Source organism: Narcine bancroftii, chromosome 5 (assembly GCF_036971445.1).
Source record: "Narcine bancroftii isolate sNarBan1 chromosome 5, sNarBan1.hap1, whole genome shotgun sequence".
Lineage (NCBI taxonomy): Eukaryota > Metazoa > Chordata > Chondrichthyes > Torpediniformes > Narcinidae > Narcine > Narcine bancroftii.
Window position 1 is genome coordinate 110,012,420 of NC_091473.1, and position 26,583 is coordinate 110,039,002.

A 26,583-nucleotide genomic window follows, 5' to 3' on the forward strand; every position below is an offset into this window, starting at 1 on the left:
GGCCCGCGATATAATTATATTTGGCCCGCAAGATCATATTAAATATATATTAGAGTTGGCCCGCTGGCCGCTGCGCAAGTATAGCACATGCACAGCAGCGAACACTACCGTAGTAGTTTTTAGCACTTCCACAGCAGGCACAGCAGTACACCGATATAGTTAACGGGAACGTTAATTAGATATTCACAGCGGCGCCTAGCTACAACGGACCTGCCGCCTAGCTACAACGGACCCGCCGCCTAGCTACAACGGACCCGCCGCCTAGCTCCAACGGACACGCCGCCTAGCTCCAACGGACCCGCCGCCTAGCTCCAACGGACACGCCGCCTAGCTCCAACGGACCCGCCGCCTAGCTCCTTGAGCTTCATCTGTGGGTGGGTGCTGCTGGGCATCGGACTTTCTGCTGGGGTGGAGGTCGCGGACGAGTTCCACCGCTCTCACGGTATTCCCGGTGAGATGGTGAGACCAGGGGACTCCTTGGGTTGTTGGCGGCGGTTGCGGCAGGTGGAGGCGGGGGCGGAGGTGGGAGAGGGGGCGGGGGGGGGGGGGATGCCGCTCGGGTTTGCTGGCTGGGCTGGGGAGGGCTCCCTGCAGACCTCCGCTTCCTGGCATGCTTCTCGGCAACGCGCGATCCTTGCTTAAAGGCTAGAGAGAAATATTATTTATTGAATATTTTATTTCTTATTTGTTAATGCTTATTATGGAAAGAGTTTAACCAAAACTATTATTAAACATTTATTTTAATAAGAAAAAGTTTAACATTACATATGTTGAGCAAAAACATGCAGATGTTGTTGAAAATTTTCAATAAATATTTAGTTCAGCCCTCGACTTAGTCCAAGTTTTTAACTTTGGCCCTCGGTGAATTTGAGTTTGACACCCCTGGTTTAGGAACAGGATTCAGGGTGGTGCAACATGGTTATCAAGACAGGCAGTGGGAAGAGCTACAAGAGGTTGAAATTAAGGTGACAAGAGGGATGCAAATGGTAAAGATGAAAAAGTTGAAGAGGCAAAGGAGTGGAGAAGGACATTAATTACAAAGAAAAGAAAATTAACGAGGCACAGGGCTACTGCGAGTCAGGGGGAACATCAGTAATGGATGAGCATGCTTTCGCGTGGACACAATGACTTGTAGAAAATAATCTATTTCCCATTTACAGCTGCTCTCTTCAGTATGTTCGCTAAACAATTGGCAGTCAGACTGAACCAAACAGCCAGTGCTAACCAACACAATAGACAATGTCCTCCTCACAAACTCTGAGGCATGAAACATCAAGGCCATTATGATCAGAGACAGCTTGTTCAAGATACAAAGTTACCATTGAAACTATGAAGGCTCTTTGTTAAAAAAAGAAAATAATCAGTTCAGGAATTGGGTGGGAGAGGTGAACACCCCCCCCCCCCACACCAATCTTGTCTGGATTGTACAGTAACTGCCGCTACAATAATGCCAAATTTGTCCTTATTGTTGGTTAGTCTATTGGTAGATGTGAATCACCTTTAGCCACCTTGAGTATATGGCTCTTTGACCCATTGTTTCTTTATTCATTCATGTTAAAATCTTGAACATTGATAAATTGCTGCCTCAAGCAGTGTAACCAGTGGATTCTACTGTTTCATAATACTCTTTCATTGTTTTAAACAAATTTACTTGTATCTGTTCTTCTTGTTAGAATCGTCGGGTCATAGAGAGATACAGCACAGAAATGGCCCCTCACCCCATCGAGTCCATGCTGACCACCAAGCCCCTATTTTTCCAAGACCTACTCCCCAAATTCCCATCAACTCCCCCCAGATTCCATCACTCTCCTGCATGCCAGGAAAAATTCATAGTGTCCAATTAACCTACCGAACTGCACATTATTGGGATGTGGGAGAAACCTTAGCACACAGAGGAAACTCAAGTAGCCACATGAAGAATGTGTGAACCCAGATTGCTGGAACCATGAAGCAACAGGCTACTAGCTTTGCCATTGTGCCATTCATTCTTGATTATCAATTCGTGGAAATAGTCTGCTACCAAAAAGCTCTGTTGGAATTTTGGCAGCATATTATGTAATTTTCCACTATAAATTCCCACTTCCTTTTTTGATTCTATAAAACTTATTTGCTCAATATTATCTCTTTCTCAATTTCAACATTTTTTTCTTTACCACACAAATGGGGCAGTGCCTTCCCACTGATTTATCAATTTATCAAATACTTACTTGAACATTTTGCACTCTGTGGGTTTACATCTTAGTTTTTCAACCAAAGATATTTTTATCACTTTGCAGTTTTTCCTTGATTAAGTCTGATACTTTAGCAGGTGGCTATGGTTATAGCTCGAGGAATGGTGTGGTTATAGAAAGGAGACTCTCATATGAAGGGAGTGTAGTCGACACAAGTTTATTGAGATCCAGCTCTGCATTTTATAGGCAGCCGGCTGCGTCACCACCAGGGAGGACGTGGCTTGAGAGGACCTGGCTGCCGATTGGCCATCTCGGATCCGCAGGCCTGGATTGGACCCATAAGATCCGCTGAGGGTGATTGGTTGATTCGACCGGTATTACTGAGGCCTAAGGGAGTGGGTCTCTCATCCCGTGTGCTGCTTGCTCGATTGCCGTGTTCGACAGCCATTTCCTGTGTCGGCCCAAGGAGTGGGCTGCAGGCCGCTACAATACTTTCATTTCAGATTCAGTTTTCACTTCTCAAATCTCATATCAGATTCAATTATTTCATTGCCATTATTTACAAGACACTTAGAATACTCACAGAGTGGTGCAGCATGGAAACAAACCTTAGGGATTTTAAATTGGCTGCCCCATAGATGGCAGGGAGAGGTGGTGAAAAGGTGTTGTTCTGGCTGCTGCTCCAAGACTAGTGGTGTTCCACGGGGATCAGAACTTATCTGCAGAGGGATCTGAGGGTCCAGGTTCATAGCTCCTTAAAAATGGCCATGCAAGTAAATAGGGTGGTAATGAAGACATTGAGGATAAAAGTAAGGAAGTCATGTTTCAGCTGTATAAAACTTTGGTTAGGCTGCTTTTGGAATATTGTTCTTGCTGCTACCATCAGGGGGGAAGGGGTATAGGTGCCACAAGATTTGCATCACCAGGTTCAGGAACAGTTGTTATCTCTCCACCATCAGACTCTTAAGCAACAAACTCAATCAGAGACTCATTTAATGTCTCTTTTTTTTTCAATTTTAAATTTAGATATACAGCATGGTAACAGGCCCTTTTGTCCCACGAGCCCGTGCCAACAAATTAAACCCCCCATTATATTTTAAAGTTTAGGAGGAAACTGGAGCCCCAGGGGAAAGCCACACTGACACAGGGAGAATGGCAAACTCCTTACAGACAGCACGGTATTTGAACCCCAGTCCCGACTGCTGGCGTTGTAACAGCATTGCACTAATTGCTTCACCAACCACACTGCTCCTGACTGAATGCTTATTTTCTGTATTTCACAGTTTGCTTGCAATTCTCTCTTTGTTTCCATTTCTCTCTTTGTTTCCATTTCTCTCTTTTGTATACATATCTTGAGTTCAGGTTTTTGCATTACTGATAAGTAGAAATTCCACTTGGACTGCAGGAAAAAAGAATCTCAGGGTTGTCATCTATGTATTCTGACTACAAATCTGAACTTTGAGTTCTGGTCAGCCACTTTCATGAAGGATATGGAGATTTTGAATAGAATATGGAAGAGATATGCCAGGATGTTGCCTGGATTAGAGGGTATGGGGTGAAGTCGGCCAACTTGCTTACTTCCTCCAGAGCATGTGTCCCTCACTTAGATGAATGGCCTGATGAGGCTAACGAGCCCCATCTGCCTGTGATTGAAATCAGAGTTTTCCTTCTCTTGGGCTGGCTTCCAACCAAGACTAACAAGCCCAGTCTACACATCCAGTTATTCCACCGTACACTCGGTCACGCCATGACATAGCAAGCTCAGTGAAAACAGAGGTTACCAATTAAAAGGTGTTGTTACAGATGCAGCAATATAGGAGAGGCCATTTTGCAGTCACCTCCTGCCTAACAAGCCAGACAGTGGCCACATGGTGATCACTACTCCGAGAAAGGAGAGGCAATGTTCTACATGGCCATTTTCCCTGAGTGAGCAGGATATCAGGCCCAGACTTCAGCAACACCCCCCCCCCCGCCCCCTATGTAGGGAATAGAGGCATACATATCATGTGCAAGTAATTTATTCTGGGCATCATGTTCAATGTAGAAATGTAGGTTAAAGGGTCTATTCCTGTGCTCTACTGTTCATCTATATTCTATGACTCCATTCCCACTGAGACACCTATCTACACTAATCCCACTTGCCTTTATCCTGCTAAACCTTTCCTGACCATTCACCTGTCCAAATGCTTTTTAAATGTTGTGATTGTGCCTGTTTGTACTACCTTGCCTGGCAGCTTGTTCCATACACCCATTACTATCTGTGTGCAAAATGCCCCTCACATCTCCTTTGAATATTACCCTCTCACCTTAAACCCGTGTCCTCTAATTATAGACTCCCCTGACCTTGAAAAAAATACCATGACTATATACCCTATCTAGATTTCAATGAGGAAGGTTATCTCAGATTACAATGGGATCTTGATCAACTGAGTCAGGGGTCGAGGAATGGCAGATAGGGATTAATTTAGATAAGTGTGAGGTATTGAATTTTGATAAGATCAAACCAGGGCAGGACTTGCACAGTAAATGGTAGGGCCCCGAACATTGTGGTGGAACAGAGACCTAAGGTTTCAGGTACATAGTTCCATGAAAATGACAATGTAGGTCGACGGGGTTGTAATGCGCGTCGAAAGAACCAAAGACTTGTCGATCCAAACCAAGGCTTTTATTAACTAAAAGACTAGAGCATATCTCAAGTAGGTCAACCAGTCCAGAATGACCTGGTCTGGCTAGGAGCAATCCTTTAAGACATGCCAGTAGGTGTGGCTACACTCTCAGCCAATCACAGTCATCCTACATTACCATCTATACATATGTACATATACACATTGGTGATATAATCTGTACTACCACAGGGTTGATGAAGAAACTGTTTAGCATGCTTATCTTTATTGATCAGGAGATTTATTACAGCAGTTAGAATGTCATAATGCAGCTGACATTGGTAAGGTCACATTTGGAATACCCTCAACAGCTCTGGTCACCTTGCAAGAGGAAAAATACCATTAAACTGGAAAAGGTTCCAAAAAGATCCACAAGATTGTTAGTGAGATTGGAGATCTTAAATTACAGGAAGATACTGGATAGACTAAGACTTATTTTCCCTGGAGTGTAGGAGGCTGAGAGGTGACCATATCAAGATATAGATCATGAGGGGCATAGATAAGGTAAATAGTCATATTATTTTCCCCAAGGTAGGAGAGTTTAAAACTGAAGGACATAGGTTTAAGTTTGGGTGGTGGGGGAAGTCTGCCCAAGGGGAAAGCTTCTCACACAGAGGGAGGTGGTATTTGGAGTGAGCTATCAGAAGAAGCAGATTAGGCAGATACACTAGAATCACTTAAATGGGACATGGACAGATAGTTGAATAGGAAAGGGTTGGAGAGATATGGTCCACCACAGGCAAATGGGTCTAGTTTAGACGGATGTCAATCAGTAAGGAAAAATTAGGCCAAAGGTCTTGTATGATTTAATGAACTCTATGACTAATCTCTCCTTGTGAGTAAAAGCACACCATTCCAGACAACATCTTGGAGATCATACTTTGTTATTGACTTTAATATGTGTTTATGAAATTCATGTATGTGACCAGATTTTTTTTTAGAATTACTGAAGTGTACCATTCAGAGATCTGGATCATAAAGGTAGACATAGAACTATATTTTGTTTGTCTATACAGTCACGACTCGCCCAGTTCTTACTATCTTTGCTTTTACCCAAATTAATAACAATTACTTTCATTACATAGTAATTTCTTATGGGTACCCGTCACAAAATCACTCATTATTTTTGTCTCAAGTACCGAACTGAAACAGAATCAGAATTTATTGTCATGAACGAGTCACGAAATTCATTGTTCTGCATCAACATCGCAATGCAAACATTCATATAAATCACTTTTACAACAATTTTAAAAAAAACAAAAGAGAGCATGAAAAGTAAGGCAGTGTTCTGGGGATCCTCAACACGATCCAATTATGTCGCTGAGGTTTATCTGGTTACGAAGTAGACAAATGAACAGTTCCACTGGGAATTGCTAGGACTTATCAGAAAAAAATCAACGTTGTTGTAACAATTTCACATACACATCTGAAATATTAGCATGTTATTTTTCTGCGATGTCTGTTTATATTTTACTTTTCCCAGGTAGAGGCCCTTATTTTAAATTAGAATCAGAATTTATTGTCATGAACAAGTCATGAAATTTGGTGTTTTGCAGTGGCATCACATTCATATAACCCACTTATACAACAATATTTTTTTTAATAGTGCACGACAAGTAAGGCAGTGTCTTTAGTTCATTGATTATTCAGGAATCTAATGGCAGATGGGAAGACGCTGACCTTGTGCTGCTGAGTACTTGTCTTTAGGCTCCTGCACCTTTTCCCTGATGGTAGTAGAGTGAAGAGGGCATAGTCTTTGGGGATCTTTGAGGTCTGAGGATGCTTTATTAAGCCATTGCCTCCAGTGCTAGTGCAGGCTGAGTTAGCAACTCTCATGAATTTATTCTTGCCTCGAGAGTTGGCACCTCTATACCAGACAGTGATGCAGCCAGCCAGAATGTTCTCCATGGTACACCTCTAGACGTTTTCGAGAGTCTTTGGTGACACACTGAATCTCCTCAAATATCTCACAAAGTATAGCCACTGGGGAGCCTTCTTCATCATTGCATTGACATGGATGGTCCAGGACAGTTCATCGGAGATGTTAACACCCAGGAATTTGAAGTTCTTGACCCTCTCTACTATTGACCCCTCGATGAGGACTGAGTCATGTTCCCCTGACGTCTTCCTGAAGTCCACAATCATCTCCTTTGTTTTGCTAATGTTGAGAGCAATATTGCTGGCATGATATCACTCAATGAGCTGATCTGTCTCCCTTCCTGTGCTCTTACTCAGTGCTGTTTGTGATTCTCCCAACAACTGTAGTGTCATCAGTAAATTTGTAGATAGCATTAGAACTGTGCCTGACCACAAAATTATGGGTGTATAATGAGTAGAGCAGTGAGATAAGCATGCATCTTTAAGGTGCGCCTATGTTGGAGACATTGTTTCCAATTCGTACTGACTGCAGTTTTCAGATGAGGAAGTCAAGGATCCAGTTGCAGAGAGGGTTGCAGAGGGCTAGAGTTTGACCAGCAGAAAGGAAATAATGGTGTTGAAGGCTGAACTGTAATCCTTGAAGAGCAGCCATATGAAAACATCCATGAACATTCCGGCTAGTTGGTTGGCACAAATTTTCAGTATACTGCCAGATATGCTGAAAGGTTCTGAGGCCTTGCGAGGGTTCACCCGCTTGAATGATGCTCCTCAGAGTCAGATATCACAGGGTCCTCAGCCTTTGCAGAGATTCTAGAAGGCACTGTTTGGTTCTCCTTCTCAAAGATGTTCAGCTCACGAAGCATCACAGCCATCTATGGTGTTCACCCTGGTTTTTGTAGGCTGTAATGGCCTGCACTCCCTGCCATAGCTGATGTGTATTTGTCTCTCGCACATCTATTGGGTCTATCCAGAAATTCAATGATCGAGCAACAATATCCAGGAATTTGAAGCAATTGGCTGCCAAATAACATCAATGGATATAATTCTATCCAGGGAATGGGCGTTTTTCCATAATACCCATTTGACCAGTTTTTATGTGGCTCTGATGCCAAAAGTGCTTTGATGTCAAGGATCATCCTTTCTTTCTATTACTAAACTCTTATTCTTGCCTGGATATCTGCATTTAATTCTAGTCTTTTTTATTGCTAAATTTAATTTCTCTGCCTACATCCGTTAGTGGTGAAGACTTTAAGCTCTGAAAACCTTTTCTCTTTTTTGTCTATCTTTAATGTGCATAATAAAATTTGCTTCATTTATTAAAATGTTGGCCTTAATAACTCATTCCGTTCAGTGTAATTAATTAAAAAAAAAACTTCTCAATGTTTTGAGAATGTTTTGCTACATTAAATGTGCAGAAGCTGTATTTCACCGCTGGAACCTCATCCCTATGTTTGGCTCCAGGCTGTGATGAGCTGTATTCCTTGCAGAGCTCCAAATTGATTGGTCTGATGGGGTTGGTGGTAAATGGCTCAATTGATGTTGTCCAGGTTTTTGTGGGCAGTAAATCCTTGGGAATTTTACTCATCATTACATAAATACCAATCTTATGGTGGTGATGAAACAGATGGTTACACATGTTCCATACTTGGAACATGAATTCAGGATAACAAGAGAGACATCCTCAAGTCCCATTGCCTTTTCTGAATGCAGAGCTGTCTATCATTTCTTTAAGTCGCACGAAGAGAATCAGAATCTGTTTGAATAGTTACAGTGAGGTCAACAAACATCCTTTCCCAGAATGCATCAGTGAACCTGATATGCTTTCACAGTAATCCAGAGATTTAACTGCCATTACTATTTTTCAATTATATTTTATTTAAAAGCAATTAACTAAATTGTAATTCCTCAGATGGCCTGGTAGGATCCGAAGTAGTCTTTACAGAGCTGGCTTCTTAATCTTGCAAAGTATAGGAGGCTTAGATAGGGAGATAGGGTTCCATCCTGTAACATTACATTTTTCATGAAACTAAAACCTGCACATGCATTTTCTCTCAGTGGTTGTTGCACAGGTTGGTAGGACAATTGAGTTCAAGTGCAGCTCTCGAAAACTCGAGTTAGAACACAGTTGAAATATTGTGTTCAGTTCTGGCCACCTCATCACAGGAAGGATGTGGAAGTGATGGAGAGGGTGCAGAGGATGTTTCCTGGATTGGGTAATGCATCTCACGAGGCAAGGTTAACAGAGCTGGGGCGTTCTCTTTGGAGTGAAGAAGGATGAGAGATGACTTATAGAGGTCTACAAGCTTATGGACAGGCAGCACCTTTTTCCCCAGGCCAAGAGTCGTCAACACAAGGATATTTATACAAAATTAAGTTTAAGGGTGACATCAGGGGTATGATTTAAAATAAACAATACAGATACCTGGAATGAATGGTCAGAATGGAGGTGATAGGTGATAAAATAGGGACACAAAAGAAGTGTTCAGGTTCTTTAAAAAAAATAGGTCAGAATAACATGATGGAATAAAACAACTGTGTTGTAATGTTCTCTGTTAGAAATCTAAAATAAAAACCGTAAACGGTGAAATACTCGGCCAGTCAGACTTCATCTGAAGCAGAGTTAACATTTCAGGTTGAAGCCTATTGGTCAGAATTTCGATGCATCTTCCACCTCAAACGTCAATGACACTTGATCTTCTCATGGATGCTTTTGACCTGCTGATTTTCGTTGGGTTTTAAATGTTGATTTAGTGACCGTACAAGCGTTTGTGCTGTGACTTATACAGTTTTAATTAGCAGATGCTCACGTTTTGGTTTTTTTTGCCCTGAAAACACTTTAATTACAAATCTTTCCCCAATTAAAAAAAAAACCCCAATCTTGCAGATGATTTTGCCGTTTCTTTTTCAAGACCCCAGAAGTTGACTGAAGTCTTCGTCCACGGTTCAACAGGCTTCCACACAGCTGCAGCAGTGGCTCCACCCCAGTCGGTGAACCAGATTCTGCTCCTTCCCGGGGATGTATCCACGGATCCTGCAGCAATGCAATGAATGGCAATTTATCACTGGCAGGAGGAGGGGGGGGGGGTGTGGTTAGACACGTCACGGTATAAATACTGGCACTCTGGCTGGGTGAAAGTGACTGCAATGAACAGTCCAGGCAGCGGAGTTTCGGATGCATCAGCCAAGGTACAATTGAAATAAAGCAGCCCCCCCACCCAAGAAGACATGGAAAGGCAGTACGCGTCACCTCCAACACACCGTGTGAAGAGGTCTTCTCGCTGAATCCCCTCCAAGAGGCACTAAACAACCCAACGATACACCGCCCTGGCACTTGGAGAGGTAAATATTTCAAGCTCAAATAAAAAAAATGGTGAAGGTCCTGGAATAGTTTTATTTTAACTTGGTGTTTCTGCTCGCACATTTAAATAAAAAGGGACTTAATCGGCGTAATTGTTCACTTTCTCTTTGTATTTCAATGTTCAGTTTTTGGAAAGGGCGATAGATTGGTGGGATTTGGCTTGAACCCCCGCGTGTGATTGCAGAGAGCCGAGTTTTGTTGTTCCCCCCCCCCCCCCCCCCCTGCCCAGCTGTGACCAAACGCCGCTCCCCTCCGGCTTCTGGTGCCTTGGTCCGGAGACTGTAACAGCCCCTCTCGTCCCCTCCTCGGTCGGGGACCGCACGGACTCCGTCGGGGCTGAGACCGAAAAGACCACCACGCAGTCGGCACACTTGGTGGAAGTTTCACCGCGTCGACCAACTCTTCAGCCCCGCTGAAGAGGATGGAATCCGCAACAAGTGGACCAGCGGGCATCTCACACGGGACGGTCTTGGTCCTCAGGAAGTCCTAACCTCTTTTTAAAAGACATCTATCCATATAAAACCTTGGTTTTCTTCCCTAGACCAACAATGGGCACCGAGGGTTTCCAATACCGGGCTCTGTTCGAGTACAAGAAGGAGAGAGAAGAAGACATCGACCTCCTGCCGGGTGACCTGCTCACCGTGAACAAGTCGGCGTTGCTGACCGACACTTATCGAGAAGGCGATGAGAAAAATCCCAAAGGATGGTTAAGCGGGGTTAACGAAAGGAACAAAGACAAAGGAGACTTTCCTGGAACCTACGTTGAGTTTGTGGGGCCGATCCGAATAGTGCCTCCAACTCCGAAGCCCCGGCCAAGACCTGTCCCACCAACACCAGGCGGCTCGGCGGCGCCGTTCTCCGGTAGGTCCCTCCTCGACCCTTCCCATTTGCCGTGGGAGCAGCAGCGGGAGCTTGGGGCCGGCCAGTGGGCACGGCTGTTTTGAAGGTTTACTGCAAGCTCTCAATGATGGACCCACCGATGTTACATAGTGGTTTAAGTAACATGGGCTATGTGCTCAATTCAAAATGATTTCATGCTTTGATTTCTTTTCAAGAATATTCCTTAGTTGGCTCAACTGAGCATGAAAGATATTCAAAGTTTCATGTGAGAGAGAGGGAAAAAAAACCTTTTAAATTCACTTCTGATCTTGTATATTCTGGGTTTTTTTTTAAACAAAAACTTGTGCTTTGGAAATGGTGGATTAAATTCCATTTAATAACTTCATATTTTTCATATGTAGCTTCCATATATTAACCATATAACCATTTACAGCACGGATATTCTTAATGAATGTTCTCAGATGGGCTGGAATCAGATGTGTGGCCTGGCCCCCCCTCCCAGTTTTTAGATGAGGCAAAACATACCATTTGTTATATTAGAATGGTCATCAATGTTGACCATCATCGGGAAATCTGAAGGAAGATTGAATTTTATTTTTGGCGTGTCCTGCTGAGTTTCTCCAGCAGTGTGTTTTAACTTCAACAGTGGCATCTGCAGACTTTCATGTTTTACTTTGCTCAACACTAAGTGTACTCATTTTTTAAATAAAATGAAATTGGGGTGCATTAACAATGAGTTAATGCTCTTCAAAGTTCACCCAGATGAAACCGGTAAAATAATACAAGGTTTTCGGATGTAATTGCAAGTGTACTAATAAGAGTTACAGTTTGTTTTCATAAACTGATGATGTAACTGTCTCCTCTTTTTCTGCCCAGAGATTAATCCTGAGCATCACTGCTTGGGTCTGGTATACTTGACTCTCAATTACTGCAGCACAATGAAAATCTCTTTCCAAATAGTTTTGAAAATCCATCAAAGTTGAAGTTCAAGTCCTGAATGTAATGTTTGGTGGTGTTTTTAATTGACAAAGCTTGCAATGCTGCAGGTTCAAACCGTCGCAATTCCCCAGCAAATATAAAACAAGCCAATTCCTCTCGAGAGAAAGGTGTAACAAAAATATTTAAAATGTGCTTTTTAATATAATTAAATTTCAGTAGGTGCCTTGCATCAAAAGTTACTAGACTAAAATTAATGATTTCTTCTAACAACTTGATAGACAACTTTTATTTGAAACAAATTTAATACTCTTTTGATTTGGTGTATATTTGACTGGATCCATCAAAGCTTTTAATTGCTGTGAAATGTATTGTAATTTATTCCATCAACTCTGCAGAAAACGTGCATTTTTAATGGAAGGAGAGTTTTTATTGTAAACTAAAAGCATTAGTGGCAGTCCTAGAGGCCTATTTATGTCTATGGTGTTGATCACAATCCAACTTTTTAAATGATTAGTTTATTGTGTGTGTTTACTGCTTTACTTAAGAATATTTATGCGAGAAAAACTAATTGTTTTTTCTTTTTAAAAAAAATGCTGGGTAAACTCAGCAGGTTAAATTGTGTCCTTTATAGAGCAAAGATAACGATACACATTTGAGCCCTTCAACAAGGTATCTTTGGTCTATAAAGGATACTGGTTAGACTTGCTGAGTTTCTCCAGCAGTGTGTTTTAACTTCAACAGTGGCATCTGCAGACTTTTGTGTTTTACTTTGCTCAACACTAAGTGTACTCATTTTAGCATGTTGCTAATTTTTGAAAGTGATTAATTGGGACATGTGGGGAATAATTATACCAGTGTGACAACCATGGAAAAGAGTGCAGTAGTTTATTGGAGGGGAAAAAATGGGTTAAAGAGAGTTGGATTATGTTAAAGGTGGTACCTAATGGGTATGAAACGCTGGCATGTGCACACAAGATACTGAGCTGTTGTATTCACGCATTTAGTATTTAAAAAGAAAATTGTGGCATGATGATTTATAACAGGTCTTGTTTAATTGAGAGGCAAGTTAAAATACATATGTTATCAGAAACAATAAATAAGTGAAAGAGTTAAGATTTGTGCTGTTAAAATGCATGGAAATGTCAAAAAATAAGTAGAGCTTTTCAGAGAAAAGATGGAAATGGTATGTTTTTTGACATTATAAATTTTGTGGTTAAAATTTGTGGAACCAAGATTTTTAACTGCACAGTTCACATTTAGAAGCCACTTTTCTTTTGAAATTGAATATATATAATCCAGCATCTTTATTGCTGGACAGGTATTTTGCATACAATTTAACTTTAGATTATGTGAATCTTTGTTTTGGATAAAAAAAAAATGAAGTAATAAATTTTATTTGGCATCTTTTCTATAGTGGAGCTTGCAGAATGTTTGACTGCAGAATATTTTTGTATTTGTGTCCTTGCATCTATTTCTATTTTTCTGACTGGAACAAAACTGGAAAATAATAACATAGTGTTTCAATAATACCCGTTTGGCATGTGTTGACGTTTCAATTTTTAAATATATTTTCAATTCACTCCAAGCAAAAGGTTTTCAACAATACGTGGCTTTTGAACCGATCAATAAAACAGAGCGTGAAGCAGAGGAAATGGCTTTCATTTGGCTTCTCTTTTTAATAGTAAAGAACTTTTGAGGAAACCTTGGGGATAGGTTCTCAAAAACGAATTAAGAATACTTAACAGAAGAGAATAAAATACGGAGTAAACAATAAAATGCTGGAGCCACTCAGCAGATGTGGCAACGTCAATGAAGACAAATGGGCAGTTAATATCTTGGGCTATGTCCCTTTTTCAAGACTAGGATGGGAGGAGGAGATTTTGAACATAAAAAGGAGGTGGAGGTCAAATGAAATATTTGCCTATTAGGAAATGAGAAATATTTCTGCTGAATGCTGTTGGGATTGCATCTTAGCACTTGAAGCAGATTTGTCTTTCTCTTCAGCAGACAATTTAAAGTATTTTCCCTATGTAATTTTTGTTGCTTGGAAGAAATTTAGTTTGTGAAATTGGTTTTAAAATGAAATGTTACATTTGTTTTAATTTAAAATCAGCAGCCCTTTATATTAAAAGGACTTGTTAATAATCATGCTCTAATAGATAGGATTTCTTCATTTAGGGTTCACTTGGGTAATTTTTCTCCTGGTTCAAGAGATATTTATTGACATTACTAAATTTTGCATTGTTAGTTTATCTATGGAAAATGAATCAGAATTTATTATGAACCTGTCACAAAATTTGTTTTGCCGCAGCTTTTACAGGTGAAAATGACTATAAATTACATATTAGAAAAAAAAAATTGGTGCAAAAGAAGAGAAGTGATTTAGTGTCTGGTTCATTGTCCATTCAGAAATCTGATTGCAGAGGGGAAGAATCTGGGTTTTTTTTTTGTATTGCTGGGGGTTCCTCTTCAGGCTCCTGTACGTCTTTCCTGATGGTAGCGGTGAGATGAGGGCATGGTCTTTGAGGATGGAGGCCGCTTTGAGTCACTGCCTCTTGTAGACATCCTTAATAGAGTGAAGACTGATGGCACTGGCCAAGTTCACAGCTCTGTAGACTTTTCCTGTCCTAATCATCCATACCATAGTAAACCAGTCAAAATGTAGAAATTTATGATACACCAAATCCCAAACTCCTCATGAGTATCACCATGGGTGAGCCTTGATTGCATTGACAAGGAGGCCTCAGGACAGATCTCCAGAGACTTTGGCACCCAGGAATTTGAAGTTCTTAACCATTTCCAGTTCTGACCCCTTGATAAGGACTGGTTTGCCTTCTCATTTTTATCCCACCCTCCTGAAGTCCACAATCAGTTTCTTAGTCTTGCTAACATTGTGTGAAAGGTTGTGGCACCACTCAAGTGGCTGATCTGTATCACTCCTGTACACTTCCTCATTGCCATCTATGATTCTGCTTGATGAGCAGAATTTGTAGATGATATTTAAATTGTTCCGAGCCACACAGTAGTGTGAGGCACAATGCATTTACATATTCAGAACAACTTTTGAATCATTTTGTGGTAAAATGATACAAATTGAGCAGTCTAAAATTTAAAAATTCTGTATTGTCGGAATTGAATTTTTGACTTTCTTGGCCCATTGTAGCTTAGGGAAGTGGGATTGTGTAGCAGCAATTTATGTCCTAATATGTAAAATTGTATTTGACTTAATATTTGAATTTCTATTATGAAGTTCCTTTCTCAGTAATGAATACATTAGAAGTCCAAAATGTGTGAATGCCAGAAATCCTGACCACCCGCGAATCGGGAGTTTTTTTTTGGAAAACTTTTAAAATTTATCAGGCTTTTGTGTTCACGCATAAACACCACAGTGGCAATAAGTATTGACTTTATTTTTCTTTCTAACTGATCCTTTTGATAAATAAAGTGTGCTGGGTTTGTTAATTAACAAGCTATCAAAATTTACCTGTTCACATCTCTCTACTCCTCCTTAAATTTGATTTTTAAAAGTACTGCCTGAGAATCTGGACTGACCCAATCCCCGAGCAGTCTGTATTTTCAGACTTCTGCTGTATTTTAATGGGAATGTTATCTGTTGTAACTTAACTATTGTTCTAAATGTCATGGTAATGCATATATTGACTCAATCTCAAATATACGTTGTGTCATTCTTTTATTTGAATAAATCTGACCAGTACAGTAACCAAGTGATTTCAACCAACATTTTAGCATTCTCACAAAAGTTCGATTCCCATTACTATCTAGCCTTCTTCCTCTGCTGCATTTTGTGGTAAAGATCAGATGTTTTGATTGGCCTGATTCTAACTTGTAAATTTTGAAATCTAACACTAGCTTTTTACCTAAGTGATTAATTTTACATTTTAAATCATAGATGTTGAAATAATTTAAGACCCTTGCAGTCTTGAACTCCATTTTGATTGAAAATCTGTGTTGTACTTGGTAGATGTTTCTTTTATTTCTATTGCCAAAATAATTTCAAATCTGAAGTCTTTAGTGTTTTAAGTTTTGGTGTGAAAATGTATAATATTAAAAAAATTCTAAATGGTGACTTGCATGTGCAAATTGTGTTCTTTTTTGTGACTTTAGGAGGAATGTGCTGATGTTAGTCTGCATGTTATCTACTTTGGCTTGGTATAGATGTTATTAGGAAATTGCATTCACAGATAACTTATCTACTCCTTAGTAAGAGCCATCTGACTAGGTTAAAAATTAAACTAGCTTGTAATTTACTAAGTTTGTTTGTTTAATGAAATATTTTGCTGTTTTTATTTTGCTTCAAATAGAATATCATTGTTATGCTGGATGACTGCCAAATTCTGCAAATAGTAATAAGATTTCTATAGACTTGATCCTAGACCCATTGATCAGATTCGGCCTCTGCAGTCTTGGTAAATTCAGTCATGAATAGCAGTGAATGACAACTAATGGGCGAGGGGGTTTTCCTGATAGTTTTGCCCAGCAAGTGAATGCAAATATATAGAACATTTGAAAATCATTTTAGCTAAAATGGCTCAAATTTGTAATCTAGCTAAGCTTTTGCTGAGGTCACCGCATTCAGAGAAATGAGATTGCAAACTTACTAAAGATAGCTTTAGATTATATGACAGCAAGACCTGAAAAGACACCACTTCAAATTTCAAAGATATTAAGACTTTTAAATTATTGTCTATTTGTCCTAATTTCTGTATCTATTCAAAATGGAAAGCAACCCAGAAGTAATACAGATTGAAGACTCAGAGGGGAGCGTATTACTTGAAAAAGGATGTACTGGCTTTGGAGGTGGTACAGAGGAGGCTCACCTGCGTAATTCCGGAGATGAGGGAGTTGGCCTATGAGGCCTATTTTGTTCTTGTTGTGAACACAAAATACAGTACTGAATGTGTCTAAGCTTTTTATAAATATTTAAATATTTTGAGGGCTAACCCTAAGAACAAGATTCTGAGATGTGGAAGTATTTACTTTTAGCAGATGCTGAGACGAGTAGCAGAGTCACCTGTGACTATACTTGCTGGAATTCAGATGAATGGGAGGGGATTTTGTGGAAACGTATAAAATTATGAAAGGGATAGATAACATGGAGGCAGGCAAGTTGTTACCACTGGTAGGTGAGACGAGAACCATGAGACGTAGACTCAAGATTCAGAAGAGCAGTTTAGGATGGAGATGAGGAGGAACTGTTTGTTGCCGAGTATCTGTGGAACTCTCTGCTGAGGAAGTAGTAGAGGCTGTCTCATTAAGTTTATTTAAGACAGAGTTGGGTTTTTCATAGTAGGGTAGTTAAGGGTTATGAAAAAAGGCAGGTTGGAGCTGTGTCCATGGCAATTGGCCATGATCTTATTGAATGGTAGAGCAGGTTTGATGGGCCAGATGGTGGCCTCCTATTATGTTCTTGTTGTGAACACAAAATGCAGCACTGAATGTGTCTAAGCTTTTTATAAATATTTAAATATTTTGAGGGCTAACCCTAAGAACAAGATTCTGAGATGTGGAAGTATTTACTTTTAGCAGATACTGAGACGAGTAGCAGATGTTGAGCTGATTAGCATACTGAAAATCCCTCTTCGTTCGCCTGCAAGGCGATATCCAATAAAGAAAATCAAAATCAAGTTAAGTGCTTGTATTAAGAAATAAGCACTGAAAGAATTGTGTAATCAACTAAATGCATATGTTAATTTGATTTTGAAAATTATTCTTCAATGTATTAGTTAAAATTTTGCCCATGCTTCATGAACAGAGCAAGTCTCGGCAAGATTTCTTGGAATTGGCATGCCTGTTTTCTGCAAGAAGCAATAGCACAGGTCAAAGGTTACTGCAACATCTGGCTCAAATGGGTTTGAGAAACCTATTCTTAAAATTCATAGAAGCAATTACCGATTTTTCTGTTGAGTGCTGGTTATTTTTTTCACTAGTAATGTCCGCTGACATTGTACTGATTGTGGAATTTGACATCTCTCTTAACCATAACCTTATAACCATAATGGAATGATCTTCCAGAAGAGATGGTCGCGGCAGGGTCCCTTTTGTCATTTAAGATAAGGTTGGTTGTGTACATGGATGTGAGGGGGTTGGAGGGTTATGGGTGGAGAGCAGGGGGGAGAGCTAGTGGTGATTGGGCATACCCTTGTGCTGCAGGGTAATTTAAAAATGCAGAATTTTTTTTCTTAGTAATTTTGCTGATTTTAGTTGCTCCTTTTGCTTAGTTGTTTTAAGAGTGGCTGGTCATCTTTCCTGGAGTGGAAACAGCCAACTATCTTTTTCCAGACCCAGGTTCCTTTTGTTGTCATGTAATAATACACAAAAATGTAATGTGTGTGATATACTTCAATTTTTGTAAAAGGAATTTTCCCTTAAGATAGAGAGAGTTGCCATGAGTTTTGCCTGGCACCCTGAACAATAGGAGAATGAGAAATGAGTCCCTTCAGAGTCACTGAGGCCTCTGTGGTCTCAAACACCTGTTCAAACCACTGACAACCTGAGTTCCAGATCCAAACCTCTGATGCTCTCAGCACCCTCTTGAATTCTGGTACATGAGCTAGTCGCCAGCAGCCCACAGCCTCAGTAGGTCCTACGTTCATGTCACCTGCAGCCTGTATGAGTCCTTCGACCGCAAATCACCAACTGCCCAAAGCCTACATGGGTCCTTCGGCTGCTGATTCCCTCACTGGTCCACTGACGAGTCACCTACACTGTAGGATTGTCTCCCATGCTTCTCAACAGAGGGTGTTCTTTCTGTTTCTGGTGCCCTGCACTGGTCCGCAGTTCCCACAGAGTCTGCAATTGCTCGTGGTCTGCGGGTCAGACACTGCCATTTTGGTCAAAGGCCTCCAGAATTGCAAAATTTTAAAAATCTGCCCTTTCAAAGGCTGTTTTAAAGCCTGTATAAAGCCATAGGATGAAGATCTGGCCAGTAAGTCCTTGTGGACGTCACTGTCTTCACTCTCTACTCTTCTGGATCTGCACCAGCAGCTCTGGCATTGCTGCATTTTTTTTTCTTGCTTTATTTATTTTCCTTTTGAATGGATTAATTTTTTTTATATAAACTGCTCAAATGAAAATAAAATTTAAGAACGATTAAAGGATAGATTGTTTTCACTTATTTTGCAAATTGATCACATTTTGCCATCACCAACTAAAATTTAGGAGATTTTTAAAAAAAAAAAATGTCCACACATTACACATGTCAACATGAATATCAATAAACTGATGAGCTTTCAATTCAAGCTTTTTTTGGTGATTGCAAAATACTGTTGAAATATGAAAGGGCAGTCAAATAAAGTTGAATTTGTAATACACATTTCTCAACCTGATTATGCAAAAAAAGCTGGCAATTTTGAAGGGCAAGTTCAATTGTACTCTGGGCTCCTAACATGCATAAAAAAATAGTTTTTTTTTCCCCTGTAAAATCATCCTTGTCATGTACACATAATTAAATACTGCAGGTGACGGAGCCTTTTGAAGCACATGGAGAATTTGCTGCTTATCATCATTGTTACAGGGATCTTTTGCATTCACCTGAGAAAGCAAATGAAGTTTTTGTGTGACATACCAATGATGCTATATTGTGAAAGGTTGTGGCTGTCACGTGACAGCACTGCCCACTACCTGGTTGGAAGACATACTAACTGCCAATCAAGGTTTGTCCCTGCCCCTTCCATTAGTGCACACTTTGCCATTGGCCAATTTAAATTCCTTTGCACCTGGCCTTTGGCCATTGACTGCTGTAATTAGCCATATAACCATATAACCACTTACAGCACAGAACAGGCCAGTTCGGCCCTACTAGTCCATGCCATAGCAAATCCCCACCCTCCTAGTCTCACTGACCAGCACCCGGTCCATATCCCTCTAGTCCCCTCCTATCCATGTAACGATCCAGTCTTTCCTTAAATGTAACCAATGATCCCGCCTCGACCACGTCTGCCGGAAGCTCATTCCACATCCCCACCACCCTCTGCATAAAGAAATTTCCCCTCATGTTCCCTTTTAATTTTCCCCCTTCAATCTTAAACCATGTCCTCTAGTTTGAATCTCCCCCTTTCTTAATTGAAAAAGCCTATCCACATTGACTCTGTCCCTTTTAAAATCTTAAACACCTCTATCAAGTCCCCTCTCAATCTTGTACGCTCCAGAGAAAAAAGCCCCAGTCTGCACAACCTTTCCCTGTAACTCAGACCCTGAAATCCTGTCAACATTCTCGTGAACCTTCTCTGCACTCTCTATTTTGTTTCTATCTTTCCTATAATTTGGTGACCAAAACTGTACACAGTACTTAACCTTGCTTACACTGAGCCATTATTACCCCTAAACATTGTTACCCAGCCCTCCAGCTCCATAAAGGGTACCATGTGTGCTCAAATTGCCCTCTTTTCCATCTTTGAGGGATCACCCTGCTTCACTCTAGGCTGAGAACCATGGAGCAGTGCTGGAGAAGTTGTTGGTAATGTGTGCTCTGTTCAAGGGTTGGAAGTGCTTTAATTAGTGTCCCTAGTAGCATAGAGCCATCCCAGCACCGAATCGAGGGGTGGCAGGTATTATTGACTTTTCTTTGATTATTGTATGTACAGTTTGCTGTGAATGTTTTTCATCCCCACTGCAATTTTCCCCCCCATTTGTCTATAAATTGTACAAGTGTCTTTTATTGTCGGTGCAACTTTCCCACACTCGCTATAAACTGCGTGTGTGTTATCCTGCTACCATTTTCCTACTCCTGTCTTTTGTAAATAAAATCACTTACTACAAAACGGCATTCAAAGTCCTTGCTTTTGAGACTCACCAAATCTGTTTTCTCACTCATGACAGCCTGCCTTTCCTGAAAAAGCAGGAAGGGGATGATGTCTCAGCCTTCATTTTGTGCTCTTGGCTTTGCGGTGCTGTCTGAACTCTAACAAACATTTTTGATCTATCCCAAACATATAAGGAAAGTGATCAGAATCAAATTTACAAACTTCTCAGGGAGGTGGTGCTGCTCCAATTAAGGCATGTCTGGTTGCTCTACATTAGTGTAAATGCTCTGGAATTAGATGTATGAATTAAGGTATTCCAGTTAAAAAAAAATTCGGATGCTAGACCTGCAGAGATTTAATTTGCTTTTTTTCCACTAATTGATGCAAGTCTTGAGCAGTTTCACATGCGGATTCCTATTATTATAAATTTAAGGCTATTTCCTTCTTTCTAACGAGTTCAATTTTGTAAATGTGGGGTAAAAATTGAATTCACAGTCAGAAGTTGATCTGAAATATTGCATTTATCACCACAAAACCCATCTTTTTTTAATTCCATTGTTAATATGTGAACAAGTCCTGTATAGATTCAAGATGGTGAAACTGTGAAGCTCAAGGTTCAGGCTATTGTTCACGGGAAGAATTTTCAACAGTGAGTTGGTACTATTTCACTGAGTGTTGATTTTGGTGTGGTGGGGGGGAAGGAGGTAAAGACCTATGAATTTCTGGTCTTTTGTATTTTCATATATTTCTTATGAATTTAGCTGTTAATGCATGCCTAGCTGATGGAATCTAATTGCACATTGTTTTTGATCAATAGAACAAGTGAGTGTATGAAATTTTGTTTAGGAGCTGAATAATTTATTTATTTTCCCCTTAAACTGAACATTAAATTACTTTTCTTAAATGTAGATTAACATTGCAGTTCCTGTGGTTGTAATTTTTAGCTGACAGCATGGCTCAGGATCCAACCTATGCTAAGGCACCTATGAAGTGCCAGTTGATGAAGTAGACAAAGATGCTGTGGTCAAACAATAATCGTGGCTTTTATTAGCAGAAACTCATGGTACAATAATGAAAGACAATAGATGCATGTACAGTTATATCCAAGAGGAGTGTCCTTAACTGTAGAGATAATGCACAGCCAATGTTAGTACAGCAAGGCTCACCAGAGGAGAGACAGGCAGCTTAGCAGACATTCACCACCATCTCTTCCCCCATCCCCCCGGCAGAAGAAGGGTTAAAATCAAAAGGGCAACTGCTGGGAAAGACTGAAGCAACAATACATCGATACCAAGTTGGGCCTTGAGATACTCTAACAGCCAAAATATCCCAGTATCTAGCAAGCAATCGAAATAATGAGATGTTCTATAAATATGTCAACCTATCAGGTTGTTTACAAATTCTGGTGCTTCTTCTCAAAACAGGTGGCTCCTTTGCAACCTTGGGAACTAGTACAGTCCCTGGGTCTGTAGTGTGGGAAGAACTGACTTCTGGACCTGCTCCAGAATTGCCAGCGTGAGGCAGTGGAGCCTCAGCATAGCCATCTGAAAGCTTACTAGGGGTCTCAGGCTTGGGGGGGGGGGGGGGGAGAGCCCAATCTCTCAGGGGTGCAAGGAAGGGGCAAACCAGGTGAGGCCAGATTTCTTAGGGGTACAGTGTCAGTACTCCCGTCTGGGAATTTAGCATGAGTGTAGTTGGGGTTGGTATGCAGTAGCTGAATTGGTTGGACTAGGGGGTCTGTTTTACGCACCCGAGCGTGGCTCTTTAGCAGCACGGTTCCAGGCTCAGATAAACAGGCTGGCCAGTCAGTCCATCACAGTTCCTGATTTCTGGAAAGGCAAGCAAAGGTTCATGAGATGTTTGATTTGTTGCAGTACACAATAATGATCGAATAGAATGTAGCGCCTCAGGCAGCACCTCCTGCCACTGGGTAACAGGATAACCATGTGCTTTTAAAGCAAAATTAATAGTCTTCCAGACTGTAGCATTAGCCCTTTCGACCTGCCCATTGCCCTGGGGGTTATAGCTCGTGGAACAGCTGATGGCAATCCCCTTCCGTAGCGGGGCTCGCCGCAGTTCAGTGCTCATGAATGTTGAGCCCCTATCGGTATGAATGTAATTAGGAAAACCAAAAATGCTCAAATTTCTGTCAAGTGACTTCATGACAGACGCTGATGAGATGTCAGGGCAGGGTATCGCAAAGGGAAACCTGGAATATTTGTCACTTACAGTAAGAAAATGTACATTTTTGTTGTTGGAAAGTAACGGCCCTTTAAAATCTAAGCTAATCCTCCCTAAAGGTTGGGTTGCCTTGAGAGTGGCCTCCAGAGCTTTGAAGTATTGCAGTTTGCATTCTGCGCAAATGGGACAACTTATAGTCAGTTTCCTGATTTCCAGAGAGTAAGGAAGGTTGTTAGCCCTTATGTAGTGGAAGAACCCTGTGACTCTTGGGTGACACAGTCTGCTATGGATCTCTTTTAGCCCCTCCAGCTGAGCACCAGCAGCAGATCGTGACAATACGTCAGAGGGATCATTTAAACTGTCTGTACTGGATCTCATAATTATAAGTTGAGAGTTCTATTCACCAGTGTACCATCTTATCGTTCTTGATTTTACTTTTGTGTTTAGTACTGAACATGTAAGCTACAGATTTCTGATCAGCGACCAAAGTAAATTTTCTGCTGGCTAGAAAGTGTCTCCAGTAGTGAACAGCTTCAATAATAGCCTGGGCTTCTTTTTCAAAAGCAGGATGTTTAAGTTCAGGTCCATGTGACGTGCAGGAGAAGAATGCCACAGGTCTGCTCTTTTGATTAAGGGTTCCTGCCAAGGCACAATCTGAGGCATCAGTTTCCACTTGGAATGGGACATCCTCGTCAATGGATGAGAGAGCAGCTTTGGCAATATCAGCTTTAATTCTCTCAAGCTTTCAAGGCCATTGGAGAGAGAAGAAAAGATTTAGTGTCAAACAGAGGGCGTGCCTTCGTGGCATAGTCCCAAACCCATTTGCAGTAGTAGGAAAATAAGTCTATCCACCTTTTAAGGTCTTTTGCTGAGTCTGGGGGTGGTAACTTTTTAAGATTTCATCCTTGCGGACAATGTAGCTCAGAATGGGTAGTCCTGTCACGTTGAACACACATTTGCCCTTATTAAATGTAAGGTTGAGTTATTTAGCTGTTGCCAAAAATTTCTTTAAGTTGTTGTCATGCTCAGCCTGTGTTTTCCCACAGATAGTGACATTATCCAGATAGGGAAACATACCCTGTAACTCATACGTCCTAACAATCTTATTCATTTCCCTCTGAAACACGGATACACCATCAATGACCCCAAAAGGTACCCTTTTAAACTGGTATAACCCTCCATCAGCCTCAAAAGCCGTATCGGGCCGTTCCCTTTTCCTAATGGGGATTTGGTGATGAGCTGTTTTGAGGTCGATAGTGGAGTACACTTTGTATTGCGCTATCTGATTAATCATTTCATTGATGCATGGCAGGGGGTAGGCATCCAGGTTAGTGTAACGGTTGATTGTCTGGCTGTAGTCAATAGCCAGTCATCTCTTAGTATGATTTTTCATGACCACCACTTGGGCCCACCACGGACTTTTACCTGGTTCAATTACTCCCTCTTTAAGCAATCTCTGGGTCTCCGCTTTGATAAACTCACGATCCTCTTTGCTGTAAGAATGGCTCTTAGTGGCAATCGTCTGACACTCGGGAAAAGGGAAGGAGCTTTGATCTTTAATGTGGACAGATCTAAGTAACTAGCGCGGGGGACGGTAAGTGTGGGTAGTGGCCCACTGAAATTTAACACTTTACTGTTCATCTGAGATTGAATATTTAACTCCAGTAACACCGGGGCACAGAGCTCTGGCATAATAAAGAGCCACACATCAGCAAGGCAATGTCCTTGCAAATTTAAAGTAACTTTTCACTTGTCCCATACAGTTTTTGTAAGTTCATTACAAGCCATTGATAACTTTCGGTTTGCTGGATATCTCTGCAAGTTTAAGGCTCTGACAATTTGTGGATGTAACTGACAGTCCTTCCCTGAGTCTATTAGACAATAAAGAGTCTCACCATTCACCTCCCACTTCATAGTTGACCACTCCAGTCCATAACATCCCCCAAGCTTTACAGTCAATTGAGCTATCACAGGATCTCACCTTGCTGTCACTTGAAGTTGATTCAGCCTGCTCGTCTGAAGATTCCCCCTTTTCACAGTTGTCTTCCATTCTTGTAGCTCCAGGATGCATTTTCTTGGTGCTTCTCTTCTTATCAGTGGGAGTACTTTTTGCCTTGCACACTTTAGCGAAGTGGCCGAGTTTCCCACAATAGCTGCAGGTAGCAAATCAACCCGGGCACTTCTGTCTGGGGTGCCAGCTCTTATCACAGAATTAGCATTTTTCAGGAGTTTGTCCTTTTCTGTCCTTCGGGGTTCCAGCACTTCTGGATGTTTCCTTTTCGGTTTCTAGCATTTCACTGGACAGCATGGCACTTCTCAGTGTTTTGGCTAGAGTGACTGCCAGTCGTAGGTTAAGGGCTCCATCTCCAGCAGCCTCTGTCGGATGTAACTGGAGTCAATCCCATTGACAAAAGCATCCAGCTTCAAAGCATTGCGGTGTTGTTGCACATTGATTGCCCTGACATCACATTCGTTTGCCAGTGAGTCGAGGGCCAATGTATAGGCAGCATCACTTTCCGCGGGTTTCTGGTGTCTAGTCAGCAATTGGTGTCGAGCAAGCACCACATTCCGTGGCGCCGCATAGTAAGCAGTGAGACTTTCCCGGGCTATAGTCAGAGTGGTAGCTCCTTGTGTTACAGCGAAAGGGACCTCACCCAGCAGGGAATTCAGGTGGCCCCACTGTATCACCTCATCGACCACATTGTTTCGAGTGATGTAGTAATCGAAACAAGCAATCCAGTGGTTGAAAATTTCTCTGGCCCTTTGATTATTGCTGGTTGATTATCAGCCGCTCTGCCTTGAGGGCTACATCCACTTCTGCTAATAAAATTGAAGTGCCAGTTGATGAAGTAGACAAAGATGATGTGATCAAACAATAATCATGGCTTTTATTACAGAAACTCGTGGTATAATAATGAAAGACAATAGGTGCATATGCAGTTATACCCAAGGGGAGTGTCCTTAACAGTAGAGATAATGCACAGCCAATGTTAGTACAGCAAGGTTTGCCAGAGGGGAGACAGGCAGCTTGGCAGACATTCTCCTCAACCTAATAGAATTTCTTATTCGATTGAGTGCAAATTATTATCCAAATTTTTTTTAACCTTTCAAGTAAAAAATCTTGGTCAATTTCGTATGAATTTCTCCTTCGGAAAGATTCCAATGTTTTGTGAGAATCTGTGCACAAGTAACCCAGAAGTCATGAATTTAAAACCCATGATGGCGAATTATGAAAATTAACAAAAGGAAATTGTAATTTATGGGAAAATACCAAAATAAATTGGCCATGTGCAAAAGTGCTGGATTATTGTAAAACCTAGAGTGGTTGAATATTATTTTTCAATGAAAGCATCTATGGCATGTACCTTGCCTGCTCCATATGAGACACCAAGATTGCAAAATAGTTCTAAAATGTGGTGTTACATCCAAGAAATCTATAATATGTGCTAATTTAAATACTCACTGTATTAACTTTTGGATTGTAGTTTTCACCTGGAATCTTTATGGAATTAGAAAATAATTTTAACATTTAAAGCTCCAATTGCCTCTAAAATAGCAATTCATACAGCTGCTCTTCATCGACTACAGCTTGGCCTTCGATCCCATTATTTCCTCAATGCTGGTCAAGAAACTACAAACTCTAGGCCTCTGCACCCCACTCTGCAACTGGATCCTTGACTTTCTCATCAGAAGATCACAGTCGGTACGAATTGGGGGGGGGGGGGTGGAAATAAAGTCTCCTCACTGATTATCCACATAGGCACACTCCAAGGATGTGTGCTTATACAACT

The 26,583-nt window shown here is 41.0% G+C and overlaps 1 protein-coding gene across 12 annotated transcripts in view; it reads left to right on the forward strand.

Moving 5' to 3' along the window:
* Positions 1 to 249: 249 nt before the first annotated feature.
* Positions 250 to 26,583, forward strand: part of pik3r3b (phosphoinositide-3-kinase, regulatory subunit 3b (gamma)) — a 582,698-nt gene continuing 556,364 nt past the window's right edge. For 3 of the 12 annotated variants that reach the window (XM_069938740.1, XM_069938744.1, XM_069938745.1), the window contains exons 1-2: positions 9,827 to 10,051; positions 10,612 to 10,931. In XM_069938740.1, coding sequence (XP_069794841.1) covers positions 10,619 to 10,931 — 313 coding nt within the window. In that variant the 5' untranslated portion in view covers positions 9,827 to 10,051; positions 10,612 to 10,618. Of the gene's footprint in view, positions 460 to 2,526; positions 2,546 to 9,826; positions 10,052 to 10,611; positions 10,932 to 26,583 lie in introns of those variants that run through there. The other 9 variants (XM_069938746.1, XM_069938750.1, XM_069938742.1 and 6 more) reach the window with 8 other exon arrangements.